The sequence below is a fragment of the Mesoplodon densirostris genome, chromosome 5 (genome assembly GCF_025265405.1).
Source record: "Mesoplodon densirostris isolate mMesDen1 chromosome 5, mMesDen1 primary haplotype, whole genome shotgun sequence".
Taxonomy (NCBI): domain Eukaryota; kingdom Metazoa; phylum Chordata; class Mammalia; order Artiodactyla; family Ziphiidae; genus Mesoplodon; species Mesoplodon densirostris.
The window spans coordinates 144,478,993-144,492,187 of NC_082665.1; the positions used below are offsets into that span (position 1 = coordinate 144,478,993).

General features: G+C 35.2%; 1 protein-coding gene across 1 annotated transcript in view; it reads right to left on the reverse strand.

Moving 5' to 3' along the window:
- The window catches only part of PLS1 (plastin 1), a 101,806-nt gene that overhangs the window by 11,684 nt on the left and 76,927 nt on the right, over positions 1–13,195 (reverse strand). Inside the window, exons 9-12 of the mRNA XM_060100220.1 lie at positions 12,805–12,900; positions 9,719–9,911; positions 4,729–4,807; positions 1,543–1,657 (exon numbers count right to left, since the gene is read on the reverse strand). Of these exons, the coding sequence (XP_059956203.1) occupies positions 1,543–1,657; positions 4,729–4,807; positions 9,719–9,911; positions 12,805–12,900 (483 nt within the window). The remainder of the gene's footprint in view (positions 1–1,542; positions 1,658–4,728; positions 4,808–9,718; positions 9,912–12,804; positions 12,901–13,195) is intronic.

The window sequence follows — 13,195 nt, forward strand, 5'->3', positions numbered from 1 at the left end:
TCAGGGTATATGCCCAGTAGTGGGATTGCTGGGTCATATGGTAGTTCTATTTTTAGTTTTTTAAGGAACCTCCATACTGTTCTCCATAGCGGCTGTATCAACTTACACTCCCATCAACAGTGCAGAAGGGTTCCCTTTTCTCCACACCCTCTCCAGTCAGTACTGATGAATCTAGTGGCAGGGCAGGAATGAAGATGCAGATGGAGAGAAAGGACTCGAGGACACAGTGGGGGAAGGGTAAGCTGGGACGAAGTGAGAGAGTAGCATGGACATATATACACTAACAAATGTAAAACAGATAGCTAGTGGGAAGCAGCTGCATAGCACAGGGAGATCAGCTCGGTGCTTTGTGATGACCTAGAGGGGTGGGATAGGGAGAGTGGGAGAGAGGCTCAAGCAGGAGGGGATATGGGAATATATGTATACATATAGCTGATTCACTTTGTTGTACAGCAGAAACTAACACAACATTGTAAATCAATTATACTCCAATAAAGATATTTTAAAATAAATCATCTACTTCTTAAAAAAAAGTTAAATGAAAGTATAAAAAATTTAAAGTCCTACATACTTTTACTTTATAAAGCAAATGAACCTGATATAGAAGGTAGAAAGGAAAAGTTGAATATTAAACAGGCAATTCAACAGAACAAGAAGGTACACCAAGGACACCACAGATCCCCTATATGAGGAAGGAGAATATTGGAGACAAGCACTTCCTTTACCATTCATCTGCCAACTATTCTCCCACCAAGTGTAATCAAGTCATTGCCCTGCTCAAAAACGTTTAACGGCTTCCCAGTGCTTGCAGTTTAAAACCCAAACTCTTTAATCTGACATTCAAGGCTCTCAACATCTGGCTTCAATTCAAATTTTTGGCATTCACACTCACTTCTTACCTATCAGAAACCTCTGCTATAGCCAAACTATTCTTCCTAATCGTCAGCCCCCTCTCCAGTCTCCTTCTGCCAAAATTCTATCCATTTCTCAGAGTGTAACTCAAAACTACCTCCTGCATGAAGCCTCTGATAAGTGCAGCCTGTGGCTTTTTCTTCCTTAAAACTGACAATATTCACTTTTGCATACACTGTGCTGTAATATAGTTATTTGCACACATATCTAATTTCTTCAGGGTTTCCTAAGGACCAACTCCATGCCTTTTACTATTTTATATCCTGGCATTGCACTGTACAGGTCATAGTTAATCAATAAATACTTGTTGAAAAATATTAACGAATAACCAGTAAAGATCTGCAAGTTCTGGTGATTATAAAATAGGAGTTCATTTATGATACATCTCAAAGAACATTAAGTATTACAACTTGCTAAAGATAAAAACAGTTATATAAAGTATCTGACTGGGGGGGACTGCCTTCATCTTTCCAAACATTAAAGCTCACTTGTAAAAAGGCTATTAAGCTTAACACATTTTGGGTTGAATCTGTGGGGACAGACCACACTTTACTAAGCTTTATAAAACTCTAAATCCTCTGTTTTCTATCTGAACAATAATAAAATATCCATGGTCATTATTTCATTCACCTTCTTCATGTTCCCTCCAAGAGCGGGATACGGAGGTTTGTTGACACGGCTCCAATCGACTGGCACGCGGATCATTTCGTAGAGCTGAAAGATGACTAAAGCATCTGCAAGGTCACTAAGACAGGAGAAAAAGAAAATGAAGGAGAAGGAAATGTTGGTACTACCTGATTCTATTAAGCGCACTGGAGATGGGCTTATATCTATAAAAATGCAACAGGGTCATTTAATACTCAAATAAGGCAGGCAGAACAGATCATTCAACCCAAAAATTCTAATCTAGGAATCTGTCCAAATTTTTTTCATAAATGTTTACAAAGATATAGATACAAGGATATTCACTCCCAGAATATTTATTAATTTGCAAACAATCTAAAGGCCTGGCAGTAGGGGCTGTTGAATAAATTATCCATGGACTCCTGGGCCACCACAAGACACGATAAGGTAGATCTCTATGTACTAACATGAAAAGCTTTACACAACATATTACGTTTAAAAAAGCAAGAGGCAGAACACTGTGTACAGTTTATTATCTATTAAAAATATTTTCAAAATTAGTAGCATTTAAATACCTCTGTGTGATATGGACTGTTAATAGCAATTACCTCTAGTCAGGAAAAAAAGGAATATGGGAGGAGTAAAAAGGGATTATCAAATTTTATTTTGTTCTACTTAACGTACATACTTCCTGAAGCTTGTGCAGTGAGAATGAGTTCATCTATTACTTATGTGGTATGGTTTTTAAAACTTAAAAAAAATAATTATATAAAAATCACAATAGTTACTCAGTAGGAAGCTGTTCATGTTAAATAGCGAGCATTAAGAGGAAGGAATTTATGAGCAAGTAGGAGTTATTGAAGTAAAAATACTACTACTTTGTATTCAGAAAAACACATTCTTCCGAGGTGCACAGAGTATGTCTATTGAGTCTGTTTTCAATTCTGTATGCTAAGGACATAATGCAACAGTGATTGATTTTTTTAATTGCTAGCTCTGTGATGAATTACCTGACTTTTCTCCCTCAACAGCTTGTTCATTGATTTATGTTTTGCTAAGGTTCATATTAAAGTTACTTTTTATCTCTGAGCACACACCATATGGCTGTGAAGGGGGCTGGGCCCTGTGCTGAGTGAAGGAGGGAGAAAGTCCTCCTTTGATGGAGGTAATCAAGAGCTAAGTTATCTATCAGCACATGGAGAACTTTGTATGAAAAATAAATCACTGAAGTAGTTGTATAGGTTCTGAAATCTCATCTGTTTCATGAATTTTTTCTTTTTTACTCTAAAGGAATTCATTCTTATTTCTATGTAGTATGGTTTATTACTCATGTCTTGCAAATAGGGAAACTGATGCCCAGAGAGTTAAAATGATTTCCAGAGAATTTAAGATGTGTTCCAGAACCAACTTGTCATAGAAAAATTCTAGGACTAGTAGTTCTTAAAATATATTTAATAACCTGTTGAGAGGAGAGAATTTTCAGTTAAAATCAATCTAAATTTTTATTTTGCTTTGGTCTGGGTTTGGTATAAGTAGATGGGGAGCTAAAATCACTTAGAGGTGGGTTTAGAAATATGAGCCAGACACAAATTCATGGACACACATTTCTGGCACCAACTAGACCTCTGGTTATTGTTTTTCTATATCCCGATGGTTCTTTTTAAGGTTATTTTATTTTTGAGAATTTTCTGAATTCCCTTTCCGCCTCCAAAAATTACATACACCCAGAAGTCCTGTGCTAGCAGTTCAGGATCTAAATAACTAAAAATAATCTTTAGCTAAAAAAATTTGGTCAATTCTTCTCCACTGTCAACCACAGAGAAATCTAGTGTTCCTGACATTTATGAAGTTACCATGAAGTTTCAACAAAGCCTAATGCCCTAGTTTTAAATTTATTTCTTAATTTAAAAAGAAAATACATGCTCATTGTAAAAAAAAAAACATATTTAAGTTACTAAGTTTGAAAATAAAAGTCTCCTCACTACCCTACCCTCCTCTCTAGGTTGCATGCAGTTTGGTATTCATCCCTCCAGAGTTTTCAAAAATTCATATACACATATGTATATACTCAATTCTTAAATAATAATGATATTACGGTAGTCCTATTATTAGTTTCTCTCAATTCTTTCAAATGAATCCATAAAGATCTAAAGATCTCTTTACCTTCAGCATTTGAGGCCTTTACTGCCCTGCTACTATAACAGAAGTTTCAGTCCAAGTATGTATATCTCGTCATCTAGCTAGGATTTACACACTTCTATTAAAGACTTTACTAAATTAAGTCTGTCACATCAACGCTAGTCACCAGAATCAGGCAATACCGGTTTTAAAGACTATTTTGAATATACACCAAGAAATAACTGCACCATAAATCTCAAGTTAGCCAGTGAATGTGGTCTTTTGTGGCATTAATCTTCAGTTCATATTTTAAATAATAATGAGTTTCCTTGGTGTGTAAATTATTAATAGGTTTAGTTAATTAGACCTTTTTACTAAAAAATATACAAGTAGCTGAAGTTGAGTTCTTTTGCATTTTTAACGCATGCTGGTAGGTCTTATTATAAAGAGAGAAGGAAGGTTTCCTCTCATCTACACCTAGAAAGACACATTGTTAGCACTACCAGAGAGCACAGGAAATGATTCAATAAAATATTTTCTTAGTCCAACCAATGTTAATAACATGTCATCATTTTTAAACAAGAAAGAACAAAATAAACAAGTACTCAGGGAAACCAAGTTATTTCTACAAATTAGAAAAAAATATGCTGAACAAATTACGGGACAGTTGAAGTTTTGGGCAAAAATAAATAGAAAGAATGTGAATTATAATGAAAAATACTGATAAAATGGTAAGAGCAATTTATAAAATATTACTGTTCTTCTAATCTGTTAAAGTTGAAATAATTTATTATTTTCCTGATTAGTAATTATAAAAAAGATGAACTGATTATCTTTACTAAATTGGTTATTTATATCATCACAAATTATAACTAATATTATCATAATCGTATCTTTTCAAATAATACTTTTCTTTTAAAATCTAGTGTATTGCCAATCCCCAGCATTCTGAAACTCTAAATGTTGGCTAAAATTCTTGAGATTTTTAGAAAATGTTCTCTGTAAACATACCTACAATTTGAAACTAGAAAAGTTGGACCGTGGCCATAAAGCTGAATCACATAAAATATTTACCTGTACAAATGATTAACGTATGGGTTGACTCCCAAGGAATTCATCCAGTTCCGAAATGTCCTCTCTTCCTTGCTTTCTCCTAGAGTAGACACAAGTTCACACTGATGATTCAGGACAAAAGAAATCAAGAACTATATTTTAAAGCATTCTGACAGGTACAAACTGGCCATACATACTTTGCCATGGTTCCTACGATACTACAATCTTTTTAGGGGGAAAAAAATCTCTTACTGCCAAAGTCCTTGTTTTCCCTGTCTAGAAAGCCTCCATTTGCTTTCTAAATGTCTCCATCTAGAATCCCTTACTTGATGTCTGTGAATTACTGAGCCACGGGTTTCTCTGTTCAGAAAAGTAACAGATAAACTTATGTGGTCCTATCTGTAGTTAATGATTACATGCAAAAGGGATTGGCTAAAAATTAATAAAGCAGCCTTTTAGGGTAGCATTAGCACATTAAACAAAAATAGAAAAGCTGTACCTTCCCCAATGCAGTATCTCTAAATTTGTACAGATTATGGTTTTACACAGGAAAAGTGTCTGAGCACACAAACCTGCATTTTAATCACACCAAACAGCAATGAAGGGGAGAGGTAATATAAAAACAAGCAACGAGGGGCTATAACTATTTTACAGGCTTCCTGAGTTATTTTAGATTGTCCCTACTGAGAATACATAAGGGACACAGCCCCCATTCAGAGTGCGAAGACGAAGACACATTTCATCATGGTAAGTCACTAGACCTCAAAGATCACCTCAAGAAGAAACTCCTGCAGGCACTACTATTGAACCTGTGATTACCTACGCTCCCTGAGCAGTCCCTTCACAGCAGTGCTTACCCCACCCATAAGGGAAATGTGGCTCTGGTGTGCCACAAAGTGGGCAGAGAGAGATGGGGGCTCTTTTTGCCACGTCTGCTTTCTGGTCATCCCCTGGATTGCAGATTGTCCTAAGTGACCATCTATAAATATTATTGTTTGTTTTTCAGCCAAGTTAGGAGACAATGGAATGGCCTTGTCTACACCTCATCACCAGACGCTTGAAAATTTGAAACATTTACAATTCTCACCACTTCTAAGCCATGGGCAAGTCCAGGTCACCATCTGGACTTTGGCTCATGTGGGATCCCCAGGACAATTTGGCACATTTAACCACCTGAGCTCCAGGGGCCCAGTCCTATGCAGTCATCCCTGCAATCATCTTCAGACTGAGTGCCACACACAGTGTACACCTGCACACCCAGAACAGAAATCCAAACCTTGTAAAATCTAAAAGATTCTGTTTTTTTGTGCTGACTGTTCAGGTAATCTGCCCCCTATATTTTCATATAGTTTTCAATACCATTACCTAAAGGATTTCCCAGAATCTGCTTTAATTCTTGCTCTATTCAATTACATAGGCATATAATTTCTTGCTTAAATTTTTTTCCCTCTGGTCTGTAAAAGGTAACTGATCAGTCTGTTGTATCTGCCACTGCCATTTTATAATATATAACTGATATGAGAACCTTTTTAAAAAGAACCAAGTTAAACTAAATACTCCTAGAACCCATGCTTGCCTTGTTTTAGGAGTTATTAAATAGGTTGAAATTAACTATCTGAACTTTCCTGGAAGTGACATAAATATAACCATACTATGATCAACAGCTTGATGCATGTGACTTGGGTTCACCTTTTAGTTGTTTCTCTATTACATTCTATTATTTTGCTATGTATATAAATTTTTTTTCTACTAATTAGAGAATTTTTACATTATTTCCATCTAGGAAAATCCAAATTATGTTTTAAGATTACAAACATCGATAGTGTATTACAATAATTTAATTTTTACTTAAAGTAATATGCAATTTCTGCTGAACCTGATGATAAAAGACATTAAAGTTGTATTTTGACTGAGTTCTGAAACTATTACAAACTTCAGTGTTTCCTATTTCTTCCTATTGTTCTAAACTAATTATATCATTATTTTAATTTTTGATACCTGGAAAGTAAAACAGATTTTATAAGTGAGCATTTGTTTATCTAATACCATTTCAAATTGTCTTGGTAAATAAATGCTAAAAGCCAGAAGCACTATGCATTTGCACAAGAACCATGGTAAAGCATTACAAAAACATATGTATTCCGGACTGGAAATGTTGTCTGGATTTCAGACAACTGAAGCCATCTTAGAAGTAAAATCTTAATTGCTGACATAAAAGAGAGAAACGACTATAAAACATTCTTTTCACGTTCAGGGCCAAACTGACACTGCAACTGATAAAAGTTTCAGAGAAAATAACAAATATATTAAAAGTAGGCTACTAAGAGGAAAGAAAAGGAACACATATTGAACACTCACTACATGTGCTAAGTGATGTATTAAGTGTTTTCCTCTTCCCGACCTGAACATTATTGAGCACATACTGTATGCTAAACTCATTCATTCATGAAAGGTCATTTTAACTTGCTCTGGAATTCTTCAAAGTAAGTATTATTAGTCCTGTTTTATATATGAGAAAACCAAGGCTTACAAAGGTCACTCAGTTATTAAATGGTGGTGCCGTGATTTGGACAAAGTCTAATTCCATGGTCTCTGTATTTTCTATCACCACAAATGAATTCTGAGATTGTCTCTCTATATGTAGCCCACATATTTGGCTCAATTTAATATAAAGATTTAATATTAAACTGGGCTTTTAATTTTCTTTAATTCCATACGATAAAATTCTTTGCCAATGAGGACATACTAATATATGAATATGGGATGTGATAAGGTCAAGTTTCAAATTTCATAAGGCTCTACAAAAACAAATGTACAGAGGAAAAAATTCCAATGACAGTCAAAGTCAAATTCATTTTTGGCAGATGTATCAGGACATACATATGTTCTAAATAAAGATGACTGATAAATATTTCCCACAGTATCTTTTTACATAAATAAAGTAAATACTAATGGAAATATTTAGCAATCCTATTCACACTGAAAAATTCCAAAAGCATGCTGAACACTAGCAAAAGAATTCAAACGTGACAAATAGGAGAGCGAGCAAGTTGGAAAAGGTATCTAGCAAGAATTCAGTGACTATAAAAAGCAGATCATTTTTAATATGCCACTCTAAACAATGCCTTCTACTGTAAGACACAGAGGAATTTTGAAATTTCCCAGACCGACAAAAACACAGCAGTTTCCCTTTTTAATTTTTTAAAAGTTCTAATCCCTCACCCTAAATTTCTCTGCTGAAAAATCAACATTTTTTAACCTATCTTACCTCTCAGTTACATATCTATGTAGAGAACACAATCTTTATTTTAGTCAACTTCTGAAAGAGTGAATTAATCATATTCCTCAAAGAACATATTTGTTAAATCTGAAACTTCTTTCATTAATCAAAAAGCTGTAATCATAAAGTGACCAGGACCTTGGAACTCTGGTTGTGGCAGTCAAAGAGAAAAAAACGATGAAGCTGATTTCTCACTCTGGCTCACTGGGGAAGAAGGGAAGAAGGTGGGTGATGTGAGAAAATGAACACTGTAGTATCAAGTTCTCCCCACCAGGAAGAATCCCCACCTGAGGACCAGCTTCTCCAAACCAGGGCGACCATGAAGACTATTTTAGGAGTGGCCCTAACCTCTGACAACTGCCACCACTGCTGCCACTGTTTTTACTCTTAGTTCTGGTACTAATGTGGGTTTTAGCATGCATGTGAGTGAGTGTGAGGATGGCAGAAGAAAAGGAGAGAGGCTGAAACAGATAAGGAGAAAGAACTAGACCCTGAGAATGTTTTTGTCATTATGATGATTCATATATTGTAAGCTTCAATGACATTTAGTAAATGTAATGTAGCTAAGTAATACAAAATGATCTACGTTATAGAATCTAAACAGATCCTGCCAAAGATTACTTGAGATAAAAGAGCCGCATAGTGCAGGGAGATCAGCTCTGTGCTTTGTGACCACATAGAGGGGTGGGATAGGGAGGGTGGGAGGGAGGGAGACGCAAGAGGGAGGAGATATGGGAACATATGTATATGTATAACTGATTCACTTTGTTATAAAGCAGAAACTAACACACCATTGTAAAGCAATTATACTCCAATAAAGATGTAAAAAAAAAGAATAAACTTTTAACTTAAAAAAAGAAGATAAGTTTGTTTATTCACAGCAGAGGGATAAAGGCTTTACATCAAATCATGAAATCCAGTTGTCAAAATTGATTTCTAATGTGTTAACAACTACACTATTCCATCATTATAGAAGGCAAATTAGGTGGAGAGTTTACATAATCAAGTCTTGCTCTGCTATTCTAATTAGGTTTCATTTGTGTTTCTTGCTTGTCATCATTCATTCTTTAGGCATATTAAGACAGAAAAAAAAAACACAACATGAACAATGCAAAAAATAAATATCAACCCAGACAGAAAGAATAAATGGTACTAATAAAAAGAACATTCAGAATGAATATATTTATAGAGTATAGAAAAGTACTAAATACAGTACCTACATTAGGAGGGGTCAAATCTGCATTTCATGAAGCAAAACAGGAAAGTATTATAAATTATGAGACAGATAACAATAGCCCACACACAAGACAAGTAATGAATATTGTAAATTTTTTCATGTACACTAAACACATTAAAAAGAGAACAATACTGGAGTCAAACTGTAGCTTTCAAAGGAGAAAAAAGCTACAAATAATTATTTTTTCCAATAGCTATAATTCATTGTCCATATTGGTGGTGTAATTATGTTATGTGGTCATTTAAGAGAACGTTTTAAATGTATGATGGTTTTCACTAAACTCTTATGGAGAAACGACAGACCTGTAAAATCTACCTCAGCATTCTCTTTTAACCAAAATGAAAAACGACTTCAAGTTGAACTTTTTAATGAATGCACACGCCTACACACAGTAAACTTCACCTCCCACCACAATCCCCTACCTCTGACAGTGAAGTAGGACAATACCACAAAAAGATACACACAGTGAATCAATTAAGACAGAAAGAGCATACCTTCCAATAAATTCATATCGATGTCATTATCAGGCTTGTGTAGGCTTGGGTATGTGTTAAACAGATTAGCTACAAAAGCTAAATTAAGTTTCGGATTGCCTGAAACCACATCTGCAGGAGTAACAAACTGTCTGCAGCCCAGTTTATCTGCTTCCTGAAGCATGAATTCAGCACGCTTCAAGTCATTTTCCTCCTAAACAATGAAATAAAACAAAAATGTTCAAGATTAAGCTTTTTACTGGCATAATTTTAAATTCATATACATATTTATAAGCAACTACTTTTCTGGAAATAAATCAAATAATGGTTCAAAATAGGGTCAGAATGTGCAGGAATTCCAAATTAACTTTCCCATTTCTTTTAAATCGGTAAGAACAAGTCTCTGAGTTTTCTTGCTGGGATCAGAGGAATATTTCACCCTCATTGCTGAAGTACTCAACAAAACTCTCAAACATTGTATCAGTAAGCTTCTACTGGCTGAATATAGGTAACTTGCTCAAGGCCATATACTAGAATGCTTTCTGGCTAAGAGGCTTAGCTATCTCACCCTTTCTACTCTGGTATTTCCAGTAGACTCTTTTCTCAATGAAAAACAAGCTGGGATACATATAAAAAATATTAAAATCAGTAGGAACAGCACTTTTCACAATTGTAAAACCCTGGAAACAAACAAATGCTTACCAAGAGGAGAGCAGATGAAAACTGTGAAACTGTGTTGTATTCACACAATGACATATAACAATACGAGTGACTCATTAATATAGTATGTTCAAAATAAGTATAGAAATTTAAGTACATGATAAACTTTATATGAGGTTAAAAAGTAAAATAAATTTTGTAGAAAACAAACTTATGGTTACCAGGGGATAAGTAGGGGAGGGATAAATTGGGAGATTGGGATTGACATATACACACTATTATATATAAAATAGATAAGTAATAAGAACTTACTGTGTAGCACAGGGAACTCTACTCAATACTCTCTAATGGCCTATATGGGAAAAGAATCTTAAAAAAGAGTGGATAGGGCTTCCCTGGTGGCGCAGTGGTTGAGAGTCCGTCTACTGATGCAGGGGACACGGGTTCGTGCCCTGGTCCAGGAAGATCCCACATGCCGCGGAGCGGCTGGGCCCGGGAGCCATGGCCACTGACCCTGCGCATCCGGAGCCTGTGCTCCGCAATGGGAGAGGCCACAACAGTGAGAGGCCCGTGTACCGCAAAAAAAAAAAAAAAAAAAAGAGTGAATATATGTATATGTATAACTGATTCACTTTGCGGTACACCTGAAACTAACACAACATTGTAAATCAACAATACCCCAGTAAAAAAATTTTTTTAAGTAAAATAAATTTAATTTTGTAAGAAATACATTTGGTTGAAAGAAAACTATAGCAAAAGAAAGGCAAAAAACGATGAACATAAGATTCAAGATGGTGATTATCACATTAAGGGGAGGCAGAGAGATGGCACAGGGAAGAACTACACAGCTAAATGTAAACTGATGTTAAAGTCTTAGCTTTCTTGTTGGATTGAGGGTTGGTATGAGCTTGTTACAATTTCAATACAAACAAACAACTGCCAAACAAAAATAAATAAAAAGAGGGACATGCCTGGACCCATGATGAGAGTATATCATGACCAAGGATTATGACTTATCTAATTCTGTGCACCAGAGTTGTAAATAAAATGTAATTGAAATCAGAGAAAGCAATAGGTTCAATGCTATTAAACAGCAATAAAAAGCTCCTCAGGTAGACGTGAACAAATCACAATACGTGGACCTTACTTAGATCTTAATTCAGATAAATTATAAAAAGAAAACCTGACATTTATGAGGCAACAGGAAATGTCAACATTGACTAGTTATTTTGATATTACAGATTATTGTTAATTTTTTAGTTATGTAAGGTATTATGGTTATATTTTTAAAGGGTCTTTATCTTTTAGAAGTACATATTGATGAAATGACACCATGTCTAGGATTTGCTTCAAAATAATATGGAAGAGGAAGCAAATAGGTAGGTGATAAATGAAGAAACAAGACTGACCATGAGTTGACAGTTGTTGAACTTGGGGGATGAACACATGGTAGTTCAGTATATTAAGTCTGTTCACTTTTGAATAGGTTTGAAACTTTCTGTAAGTTTTTTTAACTTCCTAATTTTTGTACTCAAGCTAATTTGTAAATTTTGCAATACTGATTTTTAAGGTTTTATAATAATGTAAAATATAATTAATTAGTGATGACTCAAGTTGCCTTTAAAACTAAATATTCTGGATATTACACTCTAAGTACTTAATAGATTTTCATACAAACTATAATCTGACCATACTTTAAGGTTTCAATAGGACCATCCCTAGTATTTACAACTTATGCTGAAAGAATGGGCTTCATATAAAATGTGTTAGATGGGTCAGGATTTGTATCAGTTCTTCCTACACCATAAATACTAGGAATTGCCATTTTTTATTTTGTGTATTGTCAAATATAAGTTGGAAGAACTGATAATCAATTGCTTAGAAATCTAATAACAGCTTGTTGCTCCCTTTCCTTGTGCACAGCCGCAAAAGCACCCTGGTGTGTTCAGTGATGTTGCACCAGGGAAATGTGAGTGTAGGGTTGATTCCACACATACTCAAGGTCAGAATTCTGCAATTCCCCTTCCTCACTCATGATAGCCAGATGGCTTAGCATGGAAATTTAGAGCCTAGGGCATGAAAAATAACTTCTGAAAAGCAAAGAGCCAAGGTTTAATGAAGGGCTGAGGACGCCACCAGGGAATGCTGCCTGAAGCGAACTGTACTCTAAATATGACTGTACTCGCTAATCAAATTCGTAGAGATGCAAAGTAGCATAGTGGTTACCAGGAGCTTGGGAGAGAGGGGAATGGGGAGTTATTGTTTAATGGATACAGACTTCACTATGTGATGAGGAAAAAATTTTGGAGAGGGATACTGGTGATGGTTGCACGTACTGCAAATGTAACGCCACTGAGCTGTACACGTAAAATGGTTTAAATGGTAATTTTTATGCTATGCATATTTTATCAAAATTTTTTAAAATTTTAACTAAAAACTATACTCACATTAAATCCTGAAAGGTCAATGGCAATGGCAGGTCCATCATCCCGGTCACCTTTAGGTGCAATCTGATTAAGCAGATGAAAATAGGCTCTTGAATCCTTTAAGGAAAGAAACAAAATAGAATTTTTCAAATGAATAAAATCATCATTGGATTTAGGGGGGAAAGTACTCAACTTGAAGCAATTGTCCTCATCTCAAAGAATGGAATAATAACTTAGTAACCTTTACTTATTACTTACAGGATCCTGAATGCACTATGCTGTTTCACACTTGAGAGCTTCTAGCAACAGTGTTTCCTAAACCTGGAATGCCCTTCCTCACCTCTTTCATTTGTTTACACTCCTAAGGATCAGCATCAGTTAAGATTAGGGTCAAGTTTCCTTGACAAGTCTC